The 25,047-nt window shown below is 30.2% G+C and overlaps 2 protein-coding genes and 1 non-coding gene across 4 annotated transcripts; all 3 read left to right on the forward strand.

Annotated features, from left to right (window-relative positions):
• Positions 1 to 1,547: 1,547 nt before the first annotated feature.
• LOC11426468 (agamous-like MADS-box protein TM6) lies at positions 1,548 to 3,929 on the forward strand. Of its 2 annotated transcripts, none has more exons than XM_013598088.3 (7): positions 1,548 to 2,050; positions 2,148 to 2,217; positions 2,298 to 2,359; positions 2,471 to 2,579; positions 2,966 to 3,007; positions 3,104 to 3,148; positions 3,449 to 3,910. In XM_013598088.3, the coding sequence occupies exons 1-7, from the start codon at positions 1,863 to 1,865 to the stop codon at positions 3,629 to 3,631; spliced, it is 699 nt and encodes a 232-aa protein (XP_013453542.1). In that variant the 5' UTR covers positions 1,548 to 1,862; the 3' UTR covers positions 3,632 to 3,910. The 2 variants fall into 2 exon arrangements, with proteins under 2 accessions (XP_013453542.1, XP_003612101.1); XM_003612053.3 differs by having other exon boundaries at positions 1,820 to 2,050; positions 3,452 to 3,929.
• Positions 3,930 to 11,804: 7,875 nt separating this feature from the next.
• LOC11426470 (probable leucine-rich repeat receptor-like protein kinase At1g35710) lies at positions 11,805 to 13,475 on the forward strand. Its single transcript, XM_003612055.4, has one exon. The coding sequence runs from the start codon at positions 12,188 to 12,190 to the stop codon at positions 13,430 to 13,432; it is 1,245 nt and encodes a 414-aa protein (XP_003612103.1). The 5' UTR covers positions 11,805 to 12,187; the 3' UTR covers positions 13,433 to 13,475.
• A 7,055-nt stretch (positions 13,476 to 20,530) lies between these two features.
• On the forward strand, positions 20,531 to 20,601 carry TRNAG-GCC (transfer RNA glycine (anticodon GCC)). The gene has a single exon. It is a non-coding gene; the product is annotated as a tRNA-Gly (tRNA).
• Positions 20,602 to 25,047: the final 4,446 nt, after the last annotated feature.

Genomic DNA, 25,047 nt, shown 5'->3' on the forward strand with positions numbered 1-25,047 from the left:
TCATACGGATAGTCTGCTACAAGACGTACATCTGTAATTTGCTTATGCACATCAATCAATTAATAGACTAGATTCACACACTATAAATATGATTCCAACCTCGATCACTATGATACTGATCACTATTATAATGCCTGAGGCTGACGAGGACGTGGAGTAATCGCCGATGCATAAGGCTTGATAATGAGCGGCTTCTGAAAGCTTTTAAACAACCCTTTGACTTACTTAACCTCATGGTAAGAATGAAAAACTAGACACATATATACATGAATCAAAAGCTAAAACAATTGTAAATTAATGGGGTTAAAAAACTTTAATTTCAATTTTCACTTCAAGTCTTGCTTATCAAATGTTCCAATGCTTTTTTGAGTTGATCTTACTGGACAAAGATGAATCACTTTACCAAAACATAAATCCTAATCCTAATAATACACAAAATAAATTAAAATTACGTCATCCATGAACAACATGGGGCAATGTATACAGCTCCCTTTTATAGATATGGTCAATTAATCTACAGTTTAGTTACTTAATCAGAGGTGTATTCCTTTGCAATCAAATTCTTTCCTTTTCCATGAATGATTTCTCAATCTGGTTATAAACACATAGTTGATGATTAACTTGTGATACCATGTTTGGAGTAAATAGAACATCCAGTGGAAGACTCATCATCATCACATGTCCTATACAAAGCTAACAAGCAAACCATATAGTAGGTTCTTTAAATAAATGAGTAACGACAAACACACAAGACAAATAGTAGCTCCCAAGTATACAATCAATTCAAGCAAATTAAGATCACCATTTTTGCCAAAGTAATCATCGATTAAATTAAGGGAAATGTTAACTACTATTCAGGTTCAAAATTTGAAAATTTTGATATTTTTATGGAATAATTACTTAATTTAAAATCTTTAAAGAGTGTCATGGGGTACTCGTTAACAAGACTATTTTATTAATCAATTCAAACTCTCTATCTTAAATCAAATGGAAAATGCTATCAAATGTTTTTACGACAGATGTTAAGAAATTTAATATAGTAATATTGTCTAAAAAGTTGTGTATTAAATGTTTTAAACGTTAAACAATTGTTTTTATCAATACAAAATTTCTCTCTTTAGAACGTTTAACACGTGTCTTAAGATACAAGTTACAAGATCAAAATTTAATTTAGACAACACAACATAACACTTCATTTATGTTTGAACGCACGATCTTCAATATCATATATCGACATTGTTAATATCGATTATAGATATTGGTTCCGAGATGAGAGAACAAAATATTTAAGAAAAGAGAAGAAAAAACAACTTAATACTCCTACCACATGTGTATGAAAAACGACTTAAATATCCTACCTCATGAAGAAGATTGATCAAAACAAAACTTAATGATGATATGATGAATATTATTGTACATAGTGTGTGTCCTAGGGGCCTAATAATAAATTGAAGTAAGAAGAGGTAGGTGAGAATTAATTAAAATGTGCCAACTGTCCATTGAATAACAATAATGTAATTGTGTTGAAGTTTGCTTCTGATCACACACTACTTTCACTTTCACATTCACATCAATTTAGAATCTATTTGCAGTTACATTCCAACCCTACTTTTCCTTTCATAGCAAATAACACATTTCCTATTTAGGAAACCCTCTTCACATCACTTCACTCCTCCTTTACGAGTCACACACCAGTATAGTACAAGTGTGATGACACTATAGTTTAGTTTCATTGCAATCTAGTTCTCTCTTTCTCTTCCATCTATTAATATTGCATTTTGGAAAGTGAAAGAGAGAAAAAAAGTGAAGTGAAGTTATAGAACAAGTACACTAAAGTATTGTAGTAGTGAAGATCATTGAAAATGGGTCGTGGGAAGATTGAGATAAAGTTGATTGAGAATCCTACTAACAGGCAAGTGACATACTCAAAGAGAAGGAATGGTATATTCAAGAAAGCACATGAACTTAGTGTTCTTTGTGATGCTAAGGTTTCACTCATCATGTTCTCCAAAAATAACAAGATGCATGAATACATCACCCCTGGTCTCTCGTAAGTACTATCTTATATGTTATATTATTAATATATCTCTTTATTCTTAATTATATATGAGTTTTTTTTTTAATATATTATGTTACTTGTGAACCAGTACAAAGAAGATTATTGATCAGTATCAGAAGACTTTAGGGGATATAGATCTGTGGCGTTCTCACTATGAGGTAAAGAAATTGTGCTTGATATTTTGTTATTTATTTATATATTTATTTTATGATATTAATGTGAATTTGTGTGGTTTCAGAAAATGCTTGAAAACTTGAAGAAACTGAAAGATATTAACCATAAGCTTAGAAGACAGATCAGGTAAATTAATGATGCATATATATATATATATATATATATACTTTTACTTTGGATTTATGAGCACTTTTTTTTGGTGAAATCTGATTGGTGGAGTTGTGATGAATTGAAAAGGCATAGAATAGGTGAGGGTGGTATGGAATTGGATGACCTTAGCTTCCAGCAACTGCGTAGTCTTGAAGAGGATATGAATTCTTCCATTGCAAAAATACGTGAAAGGAAGGTACAATACTTACAATTTTATGGATCTTCAAATTCTTTAATTTGTTCAATTCTATAATTCTCTTTATTTTCACCCTTTCTACAAGAACCATAAACTAATCTTAAACTACAAGTTACTCAAACACAGAAGTTTAATTTACAAACTATTCCAAAATTATTGTTTTCTACTTTCTTTGTGAAGATGTGACTTAATTAGCCACTTGATCTCTTTTATTGTAGCAAATTTTCAAGTGACTAGCAGATTTGCCTAAGGCTTATTCTTCTTATGAAATGAATCGTCATCACTTAGCAATGATTACACTTGTAAATTCAGTTATTCGGTTATTCCTTTTAGTCTTTAAGCTAATATGCTGTCATGTTGTGTTTTTGTTGCATTCTGTTTCACAGTTTCATGTGATCAAAACTCGGACTGATACCTGTAGGAAAAAGGTCAGCAATATTTTTAATCTATGATCCAGTTTTTTCTTGCTCTTGTGAATTTGATAAACCAATGTTCTATTAAAACTTTATCTAAATAATATGCAGGTTAGAAGCTTGGAGCAGATGAATGGAAATCTCTTGCTTGAACTTGTAAGAACATTATTCCTTTCAAGTTAATGTTATATACTACTAGAAAAAGCTGAAACACAACATAAATTTAAAGACAGAAAAAAAACAAAATCCGTCTCTAATTCCGCATCTAAGTGTTAGAGACGTCAAATTTAGTGACCTCTTTTATTAAATCTGTCTCTAATTTCAGTCGTTATTTCAACTTTTTTTAGTAAGTAAAAAGATAGAAAACTGCATTTTGTTGTGATTGTAAATGATTTACATATAGAGAAGAGGAAATGATTTTGTTTCCTTTTATTGCGTGAATGGAATAACAATAAGAAGGAAAAATGTGTGATCCATCCACAATTTCTTTTCCACGACGAAGGAGACGAGGAATCAGCAGTTGCATTGGCCAATGGTGCTTCCACTCTGTATGCATTCTGTCAGCACCATTCTCATCTGAATCTTCCTCATCACCATGGAGAAGAAGGTTACAAAAATGACGATTTGCGCCTTGGTTGAGCAACTGAATTAATGGAACCAATGTCATGTTAAATTTGCTTGAATTAGACATTGTAAATTAATTAAGCAGCTAGCTAGCACTTGTTAAGTTGTTATTTGAGCTTTAATTAGTTTGTAATATCACATTAAACCTAAAGTTGGTTCCATACTCTCCATCTAGGTAGAGAATTAGCAAGCTAGCTTATGATGTTTTATTTGCAAGAAGTGTGGTCTGAAAAACAAAATATGACTGTATTTTATTATCTATAAGTTTATATTGTTGGGTGAGTATGTTATATATATTGCTTGCTTTAATTTAGTTGCTTGTGCAAGAATTCATATGACTTGCATAATGTATAGTATTTGAATTCATTTTTATGGCTGGTTGGTTTCTAAATTGTGTTATCCTCTTCATTTGTTGTCTTAATTTGACCAAATTAATATTTTTTTTTAGGGGACCAAATTGATATGTCAAGAGGCTATTTTGATTATCTAGAATATCATAAAAGATATCTGCGTGTTTATTCACACGTTAAAGTGAATGCAGACGTGCGTTTTCGATGAAGCTAGGATACAAAGCTTCTTAAAATTGCATCAAAATTGACATTGGAAGATGGTATTAGCAATTAAAACGTATAACCAAACAAGCTAATCATCTTCAAAAGAGTACAATTTTGATTTAAGCAAGATCTTTTCCTTGGTACTAGCTAGATTTAGCAAACTTTGGATGGTCGTGTTTTCAATTTTCTTGTTAATAGTGTAATAGTCCTTTTGTCTTGTACCATGAGTTGTGTACTTTGATATGTACTTTGAATCAATGGTTCCCTATTGGCCCATTGTACTCTATTCAACTAAATTTTTATTAAAATAACCATATTACTTGGTTAACATCTAACTGTAAAAAAATATAGTTGAGTATATAATCAAACAAGATATTATTTTAACCGAGATAGACATGCAAAGTTTATACAAGATATTTTTTTCATAGGTAAGTCCTGACATGCAATATTAAAGAGATGTTTTAGCATCAAGGACAAGAATTGATCATGTGTTGTCCAAGTGGGACTCATCAATAAATAAGAAATTGAATACTTTTGTCTTAGAGAAAGGAATATGTACGTCACAATTTGAGAGCACTAATTTGCTAACCAAAAATAACTTAGTGTTGTTTGTGAGATTCTTCTAGAGTTTGTACGTATGTGTTAACTTGATGCAACATTACATTGCATGTAGGGATATGGGGCATGAGGGAAGCTAATATGGATGGAGAAGAGTACAAGATAAAAAAGTTATATATAACTCTAGGTGCCATTTAATTTGGGAAAGGAGAGTTCTTTCCCACCATGGGAAAGTTGATCATGTCCATTAGATTAAATGAGGAACATATTCCTATCATACTATCTCAACCACTAGATTATTTTTTTATACTATCTTTCACACTCTCTCTTTCATAAATTAAATGGCACCATAACTCTATATTCGAATTAACTGGTATCTACTCCAGGTGGCATTTAGCCTGAACCAATGAAAGTATTGGTCCATGATGGACCAAAAATTAAAGCCATTAGATTAACATGTAAGCACAATAATACTATACATCATACACATCTGATTTATTTACTTTCTCTAAAGTTTCCTTTACTTTCTTTCTCTTCCTTGTGGAAGACCATTCACATCTCTTCAATTTTGGAAAAAAAATCTTAATGAACAACATGGTGATCTACCTCAAACCCACATTCAACTCAACAAAGAGTATTTTCTAGACAGGTTCATTCAACTCTCATGTTTAATGAGAAATTATCCACTTCATATGAATTACACAAACACTGAGAATGATTATTTACCAAACGATTCAAACACTAGTAATCATTGGTTCAACCAAACTAGATAAACTTTTGATATGAATTTCGACCTGTTTAATTTCAATTCCATAACAACCATATTTCTTCCTAATTCTTTTTGCAGCAACTATTCACTTGTTATTCCCTCAAACAATGTTTCTACAGAGATGAGAAGTAGCAGTAACACTTCAAAAGTTAAAATCTACAGAACAATTTTTATTGTTGGGGGGTGGATGGAGAATCATACAAAAGAATTTAGTGAGGATCGATGGAAAATCAACAATTTTTTGAATCTGGAAAGAAAAAAAACCATCTGCAATTGGTATTTTGATACTTTGGGGGGTCATTCTACCTCATACAAAGCAAGAACAAAAAATATAAAGACTCAAATCATAACATCAGCACTAATGCTGCCACTGAAAAAGAGAAAGGAAGTAAGGAACCATTCCTGGTTTGGATGGAGACAAACAGGGAGAGAGGCGCAATGACATAGATGGAGTTGGGGTTAGATTTGGTATGAGCGGACCATGGTAGATTTGGTACATGGTCTAATCTAACCATAAAAAAAAAGTGGTCCATGCTGAACCAATATTTTTACCACTGTGTTTGGTAGAGTAGAAATAGAGAAGAGAGAGTTAAGGAAGAGAGAAATTGAAGAGAGAGAGTGAAGTTCTCCTGTTTGGTAGTGAAGAGAAATAGGGGAGAGAGACTAAAAACATGTGGACCCCACATAAAATCCTTTCTCTCCAAAGTTGAGAAGAAAGTGAAGGAGATCAGTGATATTTTTGTGTATTCCTTCTATGCCCCTAGTCCAATTTAGTTAATTTTGTATCTCTTATGATGTCAGTTTTTTTTTTTTCCACCGTCAACTTTATATAATTTGAAAGTGAATTTAGGAGAAGCTATTATTTTTTTGCATCAAAGGTAAGCTATTTTTGGTATTCGTAATTTTTTTTTTGTTGTACTTTTTATAATACAGTATTTTGCGATTTGCCAAATGTATGTTCCTGATTTTTTAAAAATTTATCAATTATGTTGAATTAAAATAAGTAATTGAAATAATTAATTAATTAAATGAATTTAAATAAAAGAATTAAATTAATTTGGTTGGAAATGTTATATGATGTAGGGGCATTGTAGTACTTTTCAAAATAAACAATACTTCTCTTTTCCTTATTTCTTTTTTCTTTCTTTTGTAACAAACAACCCCTCAAATCTACTATATTTCTCACATACTTCTCTCTTCTCAATATCTCTCTCACCTATTTCTCTCTTCACAACTTTTCTCCCAAACCAAACACACCCTGCAAGTCCATTTTATACTTAACCTCTACTCCAAATTGAAGTACTACTCTAATTATTATAGGGGTAATGGTATTTTTTATCGTTGAATGTGTAATAAATATTTATAATAGTTCTTTAATGTATAAAAAATTTTAAAATAGTCTTTGATTGTGCACATTGTTAATCAAAATAGTCTCTGACGTTAAAATAATTTCTCAATACCCACAAAAACTCATTTCATATAGAGACTAAAATGACAATTAGTAGGTACTTATAAGGATTCATATGATAATAAGTAAGTATATTGAAGGATTAATATGACAATATTAATGAATTATTTTGTTGTCAAGGACTATTTTGACTAATGAAGTGCACATTCAGGGACTATTATAAAATTTCGATACATTAAAGGACTATCATGACTACTTATTACACATTCAATGATCAAAATGACTATTACGAGTATTATCTTATTATTAAATTATGAAAAATGTTAACTAGCACTCAAGGGGATAAAAAGAGGAAATTTTGCACTGACTTTTTTTTATTTTACATTTTTAAGAATTTGACTGCACAATTTCTAAGATATTTTTATTATATTTGTTTGCTTAACTAGTATTTAAGGGACACTAATTTAGACACTACTTCCTCCGTTTTTTATCTTTTGATGTCTTAAGCACAGCATAAATTCTACGCATGAGTATGTGCATAAAATTGCCTCAAAAGCTGTTAATTTTTGTGGTGTGAATAAATAGTAGTTTAAGTGCTTAACCAAATACTAACAAGATAGACTGTCTAATGTCGTGCATAGTGAATCAGTGATTAGGCTTGTATTGATCCAATAAACCCTTACAATTTGTTTCAGAGTTTGGAGGGAGGGAGTTAAAGAAAGGAAAAATATAGGGGAATCCTTCACTTTCTCTAGAAGAATATTTTTTAGTATTTTTTTAAAAATATTATAAAGAGAAGCAGTGAATTTAAAAATTTATTTAAATCGTTCAAGACATCCAAGCTCTTCCTCAATGGATTTTCCAAATTCCCTCATATATTAAAGAATTTTGGACTTGTGAAAAATAAAATAAAATAGAATCTCAGCAAGGTGGCACGTATACCCTTCCATTTGGTTTTTACTCATTCTTTTATCTCAAAGCTCTCTCTTTCTTTTTTCATTCAAATTCTCGAACAAAGTCTTAGACTCAAATTAAAGTAAAAAAGAAAACATGATAAGTCGGACTAAATTTAATAACAATTAAAATGTATGATCTTAAAAGATATATTGGGGTTGTGACTTGTGATAAGTTTGAGTCTTAAGTAGATAGAAGAACTTAAAGACTTAAAACAAGTTAGCAATATATATTAAAAGCAAGCACACTAAAAAAAAGACAATAAAAACATCTATCCGATTATAATTTTTTAGTGAGAGAAATTCTAACTTCCCTCAACTTATTTTCTTCTTCATTTATCGAAGAGGGGCTAGTTTTGTGTATTTTTTTGATCCGAAATCATCCATTTGCTTCAATTTTCTCTAACTTTATCTAAATAGTTGTTATTCACATAATATTTCTTTTAGTGATTTCGTCGTTTTAGTTTGGTGTGATTTGGTTTTCCCGTCTTAATGAGGCATATTTTGGTTTTTCAATCTTGTTATGGTGTTTTTCCATTCAGAACGATATATTGACTTCGCCTCATTACATTACATATTCAATAAAGAGAAATGATAGGAACACTATCTAACATTTACTCTTATATATGATCTATTTCCAATGTGTGGTATTCATATGAATTTCACCCAATAAAAGAGTTGGTATTAGAGAGTGTTAGAAAGAATGTTCATAACAATCCTCATTCAACTAATGATGACCCGGACGCTACAAATCTAAAGATATCCATATTTTGATCACTTTAATTCTGCCACTTTTGTAGGCAATATTTTGTTTTATGCTACTAATTTTGATTTGTGAGTTTGTTCCTAAAGTGAAGCTTTTCAATTTTTGCAACACGAATTTTGCTTGTTTTCGATAAAACCTATCAAATTTAATGAATGGTACTTTCCAATTTTGTAAAAATAAATAAAAAATAATAATGTGAAGACACTCAATCACAACATCATATGTCACAAATGTTAACTTTGACTAACAAAATGGATGGAAGTGGCTAAATTGCTACCATTTAATCAAATTAAAGAATCAATATGCACATTTTTTTCGGGTCTTGTTAACGAGTGTTTTCAGAGCACTCTTTAAGCATTTTAAATTTGAAAATTATTCTTTTAAAAAGTCAATTATTACAATTTTTAATGCATTCATTACATAACTTTTCATATAAAACTTATCATTTAATGTGTTTAAAGAGTACTCCGGAAGCACTCGTTAACATTTACTTTTTTTATTAGGGGAGCAATATAAACCTCATAATAGAGATAAGAGACATAAAAGGTGTTTAAGAAGATAATATAGAACCCATTTGTTTTAGATTTTAGAAAAATTGATTTTCCTTTGTATTTTTAAACTATTTTTATGTTTGGAAATTTACTTGTATAATTTTGACATTCACTAACTTAATACTAATTGTTAGATATTTTACATAATAAAATCAAATATTTTTTTAAAAAAGACATCTTTTAAAAATGATTTTTATGAAAAATTATTCAAACTAACTTTTTATTTCAGAGTTTTTTAAAAATATTATTCTAAAAAACTTATAACAAAATGATAAAATATTTAAATGATAAGTTATTCAATCGGATTTTTCATTTGAAGCATTTTTTAAAAATTATGTATTAAAAAATTACAACAAAAAAATGTTACATAATAAAAATCTATTTTAAAAAAACCATAACAAGCGGACTAGTAGTATAGTAATATTAATAAAAAATCATAATATAATTTAAAATTATTAATATAGTTAAAGAAAAATAATTGTATATATCATTTTTCTTTAGGGATAGTATATATCATATTTTAAAATTGATCCTTAAAAAAAAATCATATGGTTTAAAATTGTATTTAAGTGATTGTTGTTTATCTAGCAATCATTCTGCTGACGAGGCAATGACTTGCCAATTGAATGTAGGACACCATATCCATCAAATTAATACACATATATAGTACATCCATAGAGCTTTTTCTATCTATGGTTGGGTAAGTTCGTTGGAAGCACCAATAGAAAAAATTATTTGCGTAAAATATAATCTGATTCCATTCCACCATGTATGACTTTGCCAATTTCTGAAGTTAGTTAGCCATAATAGAATGTCTTTTTCATGTGTTTCAAACAAATGTTTAATAAACACAAATGATTTAACTTAGGGACCAGATGCCTAAACCACATTTTGCAACCACTGCCATCCCATAAGATGCCACAATATTGTCTGGCATTTGATCCGTAATCTCCACCAACCTTTCATAATTTCTTCTACCTTACGACTGACTTTTGAAACAGTGTTAAATAAACTGATTTTGATTAAACTATTTGTAAGCAGTGTTAAAAGATTACATATTCTACCAAAAAATATTTAAAACATCCATATCATAACATGGATGGAGCTCATAAGTTAACTATGGATAACTACGGATTTTGATTGAACTCTTTGGATCGTCATGAAATACTAGCCATATCTCGGGTTAAGCTTGAGGGGTTTGAACACGTTTAAACCTCGCATGAGCTGAATAAGGTCACACTTCTTATGCATTTTATTTAGAGATGGCAAAGTAGATTGCCCGCGCTGTTTAACCTCATCCCCAAAGGCGGATTTTCTTGGGGATCCATGAGAGCCATGGCATCTTCCAAGTTTGTTATATATATGATATTAGGCATAGATATATCACAATTTTCTCTTGGTTGCAATGGAAGGAGGGTCGAGCTTTTAGTGAAAAGTTGCATGTTCGAGTCCTGCTCAATTGTTCCTGTGGGGAATTGAACCAGCGTCCCCACACTATAATCAAAAGGTTTTCACGAAACTGTTTAACTTATATTACATATTATTTTGACACCCCCAACAAATTAACTCAAGATCCGTCTCACTTTAATCGTCAAAAATGGGATAGTGCAAGGCAAGTCAACTTAAGTTGCCGAGTTTAAATTGTCATCCCGTCCCACTTCTTTGTAGGTAGCAGGGTTGGTGGACCAGCTTATCAACTAGTACTTTGTAGTTTTTCGTTCATATTAATCATAAAATTTTATAATTTGTTGTTGATTTTTTGTTGTGGTGGATGGAGTTTAAACCTCAGACCTTGCATATATTATGCATTTGTCAACTAAGCTAAGCTCACATGGACATTTATTGTTGATTTTACCACAACATTAAAATGTTTTGACTTATATATTCACATAATTTGTTGCTATTATTACCAAAATAAACTTTCCAAGAACAAAAATAGCAAAGGTGGGCTAATGATTAAATGATTTGATGTTGTGATTCATATTATTTCTCAAAAAAAAAAAATATATATAAAAATGATTATTTTTTACACTAGCTTGCAGGCTGGTCCAGCCACACTATTTCCACCCTGCCTTTTCTATCTAATTAGAGTGAACCAACTTAAGAGATTGAGTTTAAAACATCAACTCGGTTTATTTAAAATAACAGATTAAACTGATTGGTTCGATAGACTCGACCTATTTTACCATCTCTAATTTCGTTCTTATACAAATGGAGAAGAGTTTAAATGAAGAAGATAGTGAGTTATGTTGTAATTTTTGAAGCCCTTAGAAGAAGAAAAAAAACCAGCACTCATCTAACACCATTCAGAATCTCCATTCCATCTCTGTGTATCACATTTATCACTACTACTCTCTCTTCTTCATCTATCCTCTCAAGGGTGTAGAATAACATCGGGGTGTTCAATTTTTTTTCCTTTTTCCAATTTAAAAATCTTATTCTGCAATGGAAATTTAAGAATGTTGGATAAGAAGCCTACATAACCGTTAGCCACCAACATTATTTAAAAGCCAAATATACAAAAAAACAAAACCAAACTCATAATACTAATTTCATTTCATTTTTCAATCAACACGTATAACAAACATCAATTTATAAATACCGAAATGTGTCACTAAACCAATAGGCCAAGACCCAACACATCAAACAAAGGTTATCCCTGATCATTATCCCTTTCTTCCAGTATCAAAAAAATTATCCCTTTCTTCTATCTCAAAAAATAAATCTAAATTTCTTTCATAAAGTTTCTTTCTTCACATAATAAGTGCCTAAAATCTCCACCCGTGAACCCACTCATCACATGAATCTCTGACTCCATTGAGTGGAGAAGAGAGCTACACTTCACAAATTCACTTTACACATTCAACGGTCCAGATTCACTCTTTTCCACTACATTTTTCACTCTCTTTACAATCAATCAACGGTCCTGATTCTACATTCATAAATTACCCTTTTTCACTTTCTTTATAAATTATAACCCCTATTTCAGACACATTTTTCTGACTAGTCACAATGAACCCTCTAATTTTCTTTCTATTTTCACTCATCTTAGCATCAACAAACACAGAATCAAAAACACATTGGTTAGACACAAAATCTCTAAAACAACTCAAACAAAACATAAACCGTAATTCAATAACCCCAGGCTCATGCATCAGCTCCTGGGACTTCACCTTTGACCCATGTGACAATCTCTTCAGTGAAAAATTCACCTGCGGATTCAGATGTGACACCATCATCTCCAATCTGAGTCGAGTCACTGAACTCACTCTCGACCAAGCTGGTTACTCAGGCTCACTTAGCATAGACAATTTTCCTTATCTCAACACACTAGATGTTTCAAACAACTACTTCACTGGTAACATACCAGAATCTTTGTCTAGCTTAACTCGTTTGAGTCGACTCATTCTTTCATCAAACTCTTTCACTGGAGAAATACCATCTTCCATTGGATCTCTTACAAATCTAGAAGAGTTGTATCTTGATAACAACAATCTTCAAGGAACGGTTCCTTCAAGTTTCAACTATCTTAAAAGCTTAACTAGGCTTGATCTTCAACAAAATAAGCTCAGTGGAAAAATACCTAATTTGGGTTCTCTTGAAAATCTTTACTACATGGATCTTAGTAATAATGGATTTTCCGGTGACCCGTTTGGATTTCCGGCGTCTTTGGTTCAGATTTCAATGAGGAACAATAATTTAAGTGGTAGTTTAGCTTCTGAAAGCTTCAAGAATTTGAATTATCTGCAGGTTGTGGATTTCAGTTCAAACAAAATCAATGGCTATGTTCCTTCTATATTCTTTCAGCTTCCATCTTTGCAACAGTTAACACTTTCATTCAACGAATTTTCCTCCATTGAAGCTCCTTCTTATGGAACAGAATCATCTCAAAGCGAGCTTATAGCGGTTGATTTGAGTAATAACCAGCTTGAAGGTTTTTTACCTGCGTTTTTAGCTACGATGCCAAAGCTTTCTTCTTTGTCTTTGGAGAATAACCGGTTCACCGGTTTAATACCGGTTCAGTTTGCATTGAAAACGGTTTTTCCTGAAATTGGGATGGCTCCGTTTGGGAGGCTTTTGTTGGGAGGAAATTATTTGCTCGGTGGGATACCTCGTCCTTTGCTTGTTCTTAAACAAGATTCTGCTAATGTCAGTTTAGTTGATAATTGTTTGTTTAGGTGTCCTCATGTTTTCTTTTTTTGTCAAGGTGGAACACAAAAATCATCTTTTGAATGTAGTAGTGTAATTATTCCTTAGTTTATTTTATGAATTTCTGATTATGATGGTTTTTAATTTCATTCATACATGTACACTTTTTCCTTTTGGTCTTATTTCTAGCTATCTTCTCTGCTTTCTTTGTGCTAATGATAATCAAAAATACTAAAGTATAATTTTTGTTTTTTGGGATTATTTATGTATTTATGGTCTAGGACTTGTAAATTGATGGATCATTCTAACATGTCATGTCCCTTTAAATGTTTAAAGAATTCAATATACAATGTTTTTTTTGTTACATTAACAATGTTTAAAGAGTGTTTAAGATAAAATTAGCACATTGAATTTCTTAACTTGCCCTTTTAGCACACATTAACATTTACATCAATTTATTAAAGGAAATGTTAACCATTGCCCTTCGGGCATTACATAAAAGAACAAAAATAAAAATTCTATGTTGAAAAATGATAAAAAATAATCAAATCAACTTGTAAAAGTTTATAAATTATTGTTTCTGATGTAAAGCTACTAATTTTGGTTACCTTAACTAAAATAAGATATAATAAACCACCGAGTAAGAAGAAAGGGATATAGGGAATTTAGCTTGTGAGTTTAGGCAATGAGGATTGAGGATTATGTTTGGAATTGATTTGGTCAACTAGAGGAGGATCAAGTGCTAGATTTTGTGTCTTCTCCATGACGTTGTAAGCTAGTACCAGTAGTAATAACCATGTGGGATTGGGATGGGAAACCCACGCATGTTTGGGGCCCTCTGTGTCAGTGAGGTTTGCCCGTTACAAAGGAATAGGTCTGGGCCATTGTCAGACAAATTAGAGAAGTTCGGACAGAGAAGTTACCCACAAGAGAAGAATGAAAATTATATTTTTATATTGAATATTTCCTATTGACACAAGTAAATGATCAAATTATTTTCAGCGGTAGTTAACTCGTTCTGGTATATATTCCGGCAGTTAACTATCTCTGTCTTTGCTGCTTTTTATAATGATTTTATGCTTTTCGGTCGAAAAATTAAAATAAATCGAAACTTATTCAGAATTCTACGAAACTTTACAGACCATCTATATATATTTTTTTAGAGTTGTCTGCAAATAAACAGCTCAAAATTCAATTTTTAGGTTGATGTTTTGATGTTTTCGTGTCTTAAATTTTAGGCGCGTTAAAAATTCATATTTAATCCGTCCCTTGTCGAAAAATTCCAATTTTTTGTGGGAGATGTTATTTTTTTGTTCTAAACATGAGTGCAAAAAAGCGTGAAAAATTTCAACATCTAGGTCACTTTTTCGGACTCACAGTTGAAAAAAATTACGATTTTGCATGGTTCAGTCGAAAAATCAAAATAAATCGAGACTTAGTCCAAATGCAAGGAAACTTTATAGACACCTCTATAAAAATACATATAGATGATGTCCAAAGTATAGTAACATTCCGAATAAGTGTCGATTTTTTTTTTATTTTTTCAATTGCGATTTTGCACGTTTCGGTCGAAAAAATAAAAAAAATTGAGACTTATTTGGAATGTTACGAAAATTTTCACAATATCTATATGTATTTTTAAGGAGGTGTCTGTAAAGTTTCGTAGAATTCTGAATAACTTTCGATTTATTTTGATTTTTCGACCGAAACGCGTAAAATCATAATAAAAAGCAGCAAAGTCAGAGGCATTTGTCAGAGGCAGTTAACTATCGTTGGGGTAATTTGGTCATTTACTTGTGTCAATAGGAAGTATTCAATGTCAAAAAAGCAATTTTCGAAAAAAATTATTTTGATTTCAACCCATTAAAATATTTTCTCTCTCTCTCCTATGAGTTTTTTGTTTTTGCATATTTTGTTTGAATTCTAAAATCCAAAATATTTAACATGTTTTGGAGGATTTTATGATTTTTTTTGTCGTTAAATTTTGTAATCTAAACCAGTGGCGGAACCAGGAATTATAAAGAGCCTTGGTAAAAAAATTATCGTAAAATGTTACGTACTTCCTGCGAATAATTTCATATTTGTCTGCGGATATATCTTTCCTGCGGATCCTAAAATCCTAAAGTATTACCTCACCTAAGAACCTAAATCCTTGACAAAATCTGCAGGAAAAGATAAAACTTCTAGTAATGGCTAGACTTGTTACAAAAAAAGTTGGAGCTAAGTCTGGACTAGTGCTCAGGCTAGCTGGAGGTGGTTCCGCCTCTGATCTAAACTGTATAAGATGCGCAAAAAGTTATACATCGTGATAAAAGAAGCAAATTATTTAGTATGAAAAATATGATAAGTCATTTCTCCTCTCAATTTATCTGGGCTCTCAACTCAAACCCATCTTAATATTTTAAGAAGAAAATTGTTGCAATCCAGTTTTCTTGCTATTTCATAAGCTAAGAGCTTGCAACAGTTTCATCCTATAAACCACATGCACCTCTAATGATAGCCAAGTTGCCATCTCGGGCAGTTGAAATTTAAGTGTAAGCGGTTAAGGTTCTACATTGATTAGGAATTGAGAAAATCTTATATACAAGAGGGACGATTCATATATCTAATGTTTTAAGGTTTTGGATAAACATAAAGTGTCAAAATATTTTACTTGTCCTAAACATTTAGCTTATCATCTATCATAACGCTCCCCGGAACTCCTCCAACGAGTGGTATTGGAGTCATAGTTGGGGGTGAGAAAATGAAATCCTAGTGTGGATAAAGGCTAGTGATGCGTCTGACTCGCATTCAATGGAGAGATTGTTGAATTTTAAGTTGTGAATGATTAAGTCTCACATCGTCTATGAATGAGTAAAATGTTGGATATATAACTTGTGGAGAATTTTAAGGAACGTCAGAAGTGGCAATACAGGCTAAACATCCGAACCTCTAAGAGACTTTGATACGACATCTCTATCAAAAGTCTTAAGACAATAAGTATATAAGTCGTCTCTTTTATATATACAATATTTTCTCTATTTTTAGTTGGTGTGAGAGTAACCACTCACACTTGAATTTCAACACATACACACGTCGGTAGTCGGCCACTTATATCCGAAAATCCATAAAAGTGTTTGAAAACAAAATTGATTTGCATCGACATATCATAAAACTCATTTGACATTTCTCAGACATGGTTAAAAATAGGTCAAATGCATCTAAAGGTCCTTTAAGTTTTTCATTTTTCCCAAAGTCGTCCTTTAAGTTTCAAAAGTTCCAAACAATTTCTTTAAATTTCAAAAGTTCCAAACAAGTCCTTTTAGTTTTTGAATCGTTTCAAACAAGTCCTTTTAGAGGATGATGGTGATGATTTAGATGATAGCAACAAAGAGCATTATCCACCATTTGTCATTCCTAAAAAGATGACTAATTTTAAGTGGGTGTTAGGAGCCAGATTTGGTACCAAAAATGAGTTCAAGGAAGCAATTACCAACTATGCTATCTACAATAGGACTTGTTTGAAACGATTCAAAAACTAAAAGGACTTGTATGGGACTTTTAAAACTTAAAGGACGACTTTGAAAAAAATGAAAAATTTAAAGGACCTTTAAATGCATTTGACCTTAAAAATATTATCAAACTTGATTGAAATTCATTTTTAGCTTAGTATATGGATGAAAGTGAAAACTATAGTATGTTATTTTTTATTTTAGATTATTTTTTAATGATACAATTTATTAAATTTAGATGCACATATGTATTTAGATCCTTGATTTATATCTTTTATAAACAACGTTTATATTCGTGTCGTGTCATGACTTGGTTTCGTAGGTTTCATCATATCGGATAACCAATTAGGTTGCATTATTATCATCATTAAGGATGAGTCTTTCTTAAACATCAAACTACTAGTTCACTATTAGGTATGATTACTTCTCCTTTTTCACTCAAAGTTCTCCTTTACTTTTGATATCAGTATTTTTTAATCCAGTTACACTCATTATTAGAGCACTTAATAATGATTAACCAATAAGGAATTTCAACTTCGTTTTCCATACCAAATAAGTAGGAAAATAAAAAGTGATTTTACTTTCGATATCAAAAAAATAAATAAATTGAGGAGAGAAGCATATTGTTTCTTTCTCAGAGTTTAATAGTGAAATAATCATACAACAAGCTGGGAAGTGTTGTAGGTTCGATTCCATATACGATTTAAATATTGTGCATGGATCATGTTGCTTTTTTTACCAAAAACCAGCACTGCACTAAATCAAATAGACATAACAAAGCTACGAAAAATACAAGGTTAATCAAAGAGATAAAATCATAAAAACCGTCTCTACTCCTCCAATAATCATTTATTCAAAATAACTCTAAAACCAACATCAAATTGAAAGATAATGTCACACTATTCTAGGGTGGTGAGCAATATGGTTTGTGTTGATTTTCAGTATTAATTTGAGAGACACGCAGTATTAATTTTGCTCTATTTGAATTGGGGAAAGAAATTCATAACGCATGTATGGGCCTTGAACTTGACATCATATCGCATGTAGGTCCATAACCTTTTGTTTAGGGTAATTTGGAGGTCATTACTTTTCCCACCTACGAGTTTCTCGCGCGCCCTATTCAAATTCTAAAATCTGAAATGTTTTAACGTGTTTTTGAGATTTTTATGGGGTGTTTATGTCATTTAGATTATAGGGTTAATTATGTTTTAGGTTCCTATAAATAGGTGTGTTTCCAACATTAGCCCCAACATAAATTTTATTAAATTTTTGGTCCCAACGTTTTTTTCCGTTAGCAAAATAGGTCCTCGTTGTTAATTGTTGCTGATTGAGCAAACGGTGAAGCACACGTGGATGTCACATCTTACTTTTTTTGTTCAGTTAAATATGTTTTTAGTCCCTATTAAATCGAGGCATTTTAAGTTTAGTCCTTGCTTAATTTTAATAGTTGTTTTAGTAAAAATACTATGCATTCAGTATTAGTCTCTGCTCAATTCAAATTTGTTTAATTTATGCTTAAACTCTTAAGTTTTTTAACAATTTCTTGTAGACGTGTCAACGTATTTTAAAAAAAAGAATAGCTTATTCTTCGGTATCCCATATGGGTTTCATAATTCTAGGAATTGGTTCTATAAATGATATTCGGCTCAACAGGGCCGTTTTACAAATAATATCTCATGGATTTATTGGCACCGCCCTTTTTTTCTTGGCAGGAACTAGTTATGATAGACTACGTTTTCTTTATCTTGACGAAATGGGTGGAATGGCTATCCCAATGCCAAAAATATTCACGATTTTCACTATCTTATCGATGACTTCTCTTGCATTGTTGGGCATGAATGATTTTGTTGCCGAATTGATAGTTTTTTTTTGGAATATTTACTAGTCAAAAATATCTTTTCATGATGAAAATACTATCGTAACTAGTTTTAGTAGATTTTTTAGTCCCTACAAAAAAAAAATACTTCTAATTTTAGTCTCTGCTAAAATAAAGTTTGTTTAATTATCCTTAAAGTCTTAAATTTTTGAACGATTTTTTTGAGATAAGTTTAGAACACTATGAAAGGTTCAATTACTAAAATTTAGAATTTTTTAACATGAAACGAATTAAATATGAATTTTTTAAAACGATAAAAGTAATAAAATCTGGACATATAAATCAAATTTTGCAATAATTTTTTGCGGAGGAACTTTTAGTAATGTTCTTAACACGTCTACAAAAAATTGTTAAAAAACTTAAGAGTTTAAGCATAAATTAAACAAATTTGAATTGAGCAGGGACTAATACTGAGTGCATAGTATTTTTTGTAAGGACTAAAACCACTATTAAAATTAAGTAAGGACTAAACTTAAAATGCCTCAATTTTATAGGGACTAAAAACATATTTAACTCAACAAAAAAAGTCAGATGTGGCATCCACGTGTGCTTCACCGTTTGCTCAATCAGCAACAATTAACAGTGATGACTTATTTTGCTAATGGAAAAAAACGTTGGGGACCAAAAACTTAATAAAATTTAAGTAGGGACTAAATGTTGGAAACACACCTATTTATAGAGACCTAAAATATAATTAACCTTAGATTATATAATCCGAAAAAATTAGGGCGTGCAAGAAATCAATAAATAGAAAAAGAAAAGAGTCTTTGGAGTATTGAACTGCATGGATCATCAAATCCTCTTCTTAGCATATTAGAACATTTTTCGACAAAAAAGAAGAAGCATATTAGAACGTAAAACTTATATATAGTTTTTGAGAATATGAGAATATATATAGTACATTCAACTAGTATATAGAGTATGTAAAGCTAGCACTTCAACAGGCCCCTCCGAATAACAAATACTTTTCAATTTCTTTTTCTCTAAATTCTACAAAACTGTGTTTTTCCAGTAGAATATAATTAGTCGTTAAAGTAAATCAACTCAATCCAATTAGTAGCATATTGTTCTGATGTCGAATAGTGAATCAACTTAATCCAACTCAACTTAACACAGTTAGGTGATAAGTTGGGTAAACTGGATGTTTCTTAAATATAAAATCTAAAAATTAAGAAATAAATAAAACTATTGAATTTTATTAAATTAAATAAAAAATAGGTAAAAGAATGAAAGAGACGTGAGATATACATAAATTTATACTTGAGCTGGCGTGGATCAGGTTGATGAGTAACGGAAGAAAGTGGTTGTGAAACATGATTTCCAATGTTGTGGAGGTGGCTCTTCAATGAGGAGAATGAATCTACAAAACAGTTTAGCACTCAAAGCTCAAGTTAACAAGAGAAACAAGAAAGGAGAGTGTGCAAAAAAAGGTATAGTTGTAATCATATCTTGGGTGTGGCGTGGAGCCATACTTATATAGTGATTAAAGAAAAACTACCGTGAAATCCGACGAGATATGTAGATGGTCGTTGGAGATCATATGGACAGTAAAGACTAGATGTATCTAGAACGACGAGAATTATGGATTATTAAGCTATCATGTAATGGAATGATGATATGTTAAGACACCGTCTAAAACAATATTGGTGGTGGATTGATTAGTTTTTTTTTCTCTAATTTTTACATAGATTGATTAATTGAGATGGGTAATTTTGATCCAAAAATATATAAATTTAGTTTAATCAATCAAATTAGCTCAATAGGGACAATGCATAAACAGATAAAACGTTATGTGGTTTTAGGATACAAAATAGCCGTAACGAGAAACTAATCACAAAAGCACCAGTGGTCTAGTGGTAGAATAGTACCCTGCCACGGTACAGACCCGGGTTCGATTCCCGGCTGGTGCATCTTTTCTTTATTTTTTTAACTTTTTACCCATTCAATACCTACGGGAAAACTGTGAACTTCCTTATTCTATGACCAATTTACTAACCAAATTATAATTTATTTATCCACTATTTTTTATTTTACTACATAACATATTAGCATACACTAATTTACTCCAAACTCAAACTGCATTTATACATAAGCAATAAAGAATATATTTGCCGAGTTCTTACAGAAGACATACATCATGACACCATTGCCAATTGCAGTGATTACATAATCTTATAACTCTCTCTCTACATATTGATCATATAAGCTTACCACAGCACCTTAATTTTCCAAGATTTTGATAAAAACTAGAAATAGCACCTATTAAAGGATTTGCATATCAATGATGTAGCAGGGATAAGGTTAGGTGGCCTTTTTGTCACATACATACACCAACGTTTTTTGACCTTTTTGTTTTACTTGCTTCTAATTTTTGCTTTATATGAACGGACCATTTGTATGCTCAATCTCATCTTTGTTCAGATATGCATGTTAATGTTATAAATCCTATGTTTTTCTGGTACTGAAAGCACAGGTAACAATGGCCAATTAGTATAGTCTGTAAAAATTTAACTATTTAGTCTCATGGTGGGGACCAATATATTGATATGATTTATACTAGTCGTGCATAGAATTTGACCCACACTTATACTATATGTCAAAGGATTCACATTCCACTATTGAAATTGAAACCTATTCATGAGAATTAACTAATAACATTGGTTATTTGGATGAGTGATATCACCTTTTTTTCAATATTCATGATGATTAGCTAATAGTGTTTGGGATTCCACATGGAAAGAAATTGTGTAACAGGAATGAAAACCACTCTAAACCATAGTAGGTTATATACAACAAAATTTGCTGATATCGATCTTATCAATTCACATTCTAATATATACCAATAAAAAAGGATATAGCAGGTTAAAATTGGGTATTGTTTGAGAAAGAAAAGCAGAATAAGTAATCGCTAGGCTCTTGTATATTAATATTAATTAAGGATGATATGTCAATGGTTAGATATAGTTAGATTTTAATTAGAATTAGTTGTGATTAGTTAGAAGTTAATCACATTAGTTACTTTAGATCACTGTATGGGGTGAAGATGAGTGTTATTAGCACTTTTTAGCATTCTCTCTAACACATTTTTTTATTGATTCAAATTTATGTGAGTATCACACATTGGAAGCAGATCACATGGAAAGTTATGCGACTAACATGAGTTTCATCCAATAAAAACTTGAGTATTAAAAAAATAGTTTTGTTAACAAGTGCTCCCGGAACACTCTTTAACATTCTAAATTTAGCAATTATTCTCTTAAAAAGTCAACTATTACAACTTTCAATGCATTCAATACACAATTTTTTATTAAAAACTTACTATTTAAAATGCTTAAAGAATGCTCCGGAGACACTCATTAACATTTTCCTTAAAAATAATGTTCTTAACATTTCTCATGGGTTGAATCATATGCTCATATTAATAAACAGCAAAAATTTACACCAGAGAGTAGATGTGTCTATTTAACTTGATATTAAATTGATAAAACATCTATCATTATGGATGTTCTAAGTATCATTCATTTTAAAATGAAAAGAAAATATAGTTTTTGTGTGTTAACCCTTTAATTTTTAGGAAAAATAGGCCATAATAATCTAAAATTCAATTAGAAAAATAAATAAAATACGAAGCAAAATTGTTCAATCAAAAAACTAAACTCTAATTCTCACAAATAATTCGTTATAAGGAGATTTATTCATCATTATTTCTAACTATTTTGTAATATAAGCTCAATCATTATCGAGCAGAGGTAATACTATAAGGTACTTTGTATTTGTGTCACAATATTTGATAATATTTTCGTAAAAATAATCAAGCAAGATGATTGAGTAAAAAAATATGTAAAATGTTAACAAGTGTCGTTGAGAAACTTGTTAAGATGTCTAAAGTGAAAACTTTATTTTGGAAATTGTGTATTTAAAATATTGAAACTTTAAAATATAATTTTTTTCTTTATAAAAAAATTATTTGAGTCTGTTAACTTGTGTCTTTAGGGCACATGTTAACGAACTTAAAAGGAGTAATTTTGGATTGGAAAACATATACTCCTTTTGTTTTAAAATATAAGCAAAATTCATTTTTTAGGTTCATTTATTTAATGATGTATGTGGTCTATATTATGAACTACGTACATTATTAAATGAATGAACCTAAAAAATGAATTTTGCTTATATTTTGACACGGAGAGAGTAACATTTTGGCTTTTAAGAAATTGGATGCACGGTTTTTAATACGTATATTTCTATAATGAGTTCATTAACATGTGTCATTAAGAGCACAAGTTAACATTTACCAAATTATTTCTGTTCTTAAATCTTTAACTAGTATCTTTAAAATACTTATTAGCAAATTTAAAAATATACTTCATCCGTTTTTAAATATAAGTAAAATTTATTTTTTATATTTATTTATTTAATAATGTATGTGGTCTATATTATGAACCACATATATTATTAAATGAATGAATTTAAAGAGTCAATTTTACTTATATTTAAACGGACGGAGTCCAATCAAAGAAAAATGATTGACTTAAAATATGAATGGGAAAAAATCATCGAAATCGCGGTTTCATGCAGAACGTCACTTGTCAGCTCCATACCCAATAATAACTCCACACATCAGAAACTTAAAAGGACCTCTTTTTTGACTCAAACTAAAAGGACCTGGGGAGGCTGAAAACAACTTGGGAGCCGGCTCCATTCTTCCATGCAATTTTAACCCTCAATTTGTTTTTCTTGAATTGCGTTTCATCCGCTAAAATACGAAGGATATGATAATTTTTCTTGAGTTGATTGTCTAATATGAAGGACATGACAATTTCAGCGATAAGTGTTTGATTTATAAAGTTGTTTTAAAAGTATGATAAAAACTAAAATTATCATCTCTCATTAATCTACAACACAATTTTGTTGTTTCAAGTACAATTTATCTAAATTACTAAAATAATTTTTTGTCCATAAAAAATTGTATAAAATCAAAAATTGTTTGATACTATAAAAATTTGTCGTATGTTATTTTGTGTTGTTCTGATTAGTATTAATAACTTTTTATCATATCAAAACCACCCTTAATATGTATACATTATTTGGATCATAAAAGAATGTGAAATGAAAGAAAGTAGAGAAAATACTTAAAATGAAAGAAGGTAAAAAACAAGTGAATAGAAAATGAGTCAATTCTATGGTCAACAAATTAAACAACAAGATAATTTTTATCATTAGATCAATAAATCTTATCATTAAATTAAATAAAATACGATATAACTTTTTGAACTAATGGTAAAAAAAACATTTGTGTATGTTAGACAAAGCTAAGAAAATGAGATAACTTTTTTAGTTGTTAAGTAAAAGGTAAAAGGATCTTGTTAATAAGTGTCGTAATAAATATATTTAATAAAATACATTAACACCTTTATATATCTTCATGAATATATATATATATATATATATATATATATATATATATATATATATATATATATATAAGAAATATCATATGAGAATGCAAGTTATATATGAGAATGGTGAGAATGCTTATTAGTCTTTAGATTAAAATTATATGGCTGAGATTAAATGGTCTACTTAAGTGGCTCGTGCACTTTATTATTTTCGACTCAACATGGTTTGAATTTTTTTAATGAATCGGCCAAAAAACAAAAACAACTAAACATCCACCATTTCATTGCTCCTGTCATCTCCATGAATAATAATTCCTCAACCTCTAAAATTTCCAGATCTAACCTTTAAATGCTTTTGAAAATTTCCAGATCTAAAGTTGTTCTAATCCTAAAATTATATAGAACCCTATTCAATTTCAATCCCTTAATTTATTTTATATATTTGTTTATATTTTTATTTGTATATGAATAACTGTTTGACACAAGTGATTGATGGTTGTTGATATTATACTAACACTAATGGTGTGTTTGGTTAAGAAGAGAAGTTGTGAAGAGAGAAATAGATAAGAGAGAATTTGAGAAGAGAGAAAAAGGTGAAAAATAGAGTAGATTTGATGGATTGCTTGATATAAAAGAGAAATGAGAGAAATAGAGAAGAGAGAAGTATTGTTTATATTTAAAAGTACTATAATATCCCTATGTTAAAATAACATTTTTTTTTTTTTTTTAGACTATCAAAAGAAATAAATATAGACCAAGGAAATGAAATACAAAAAAGGAGGGGGACCAAACCAAAAACCTCCTTAATAGGTAACAAACCTAAAGTTAAAATAACATTTCTATTCAAACTAATTTGATTCTTTTGTTTAAATTCAGTTAATTAATTAAACTATTTATTTTAAATAGAACATATATATAATTTTTATATAAATTTAAGTATTTTTTTATCAATAAAAAGTG

This window comes from Medicago truncatula, chromosome 5, assembly GCF_003473485.1.
Source record: "Medicago truncatula cultivar Jemalong A17 chromosome 5, MtrunA17r5.0-ANR, whole genome shotgun sequence".
Classification (NCBI taxonomy): Eukaryota; Viridiplantae; Streptophyta; class Magnoliopsida; order Fabales; family Fabaceae; genus Medicago; species Medicago truncatula.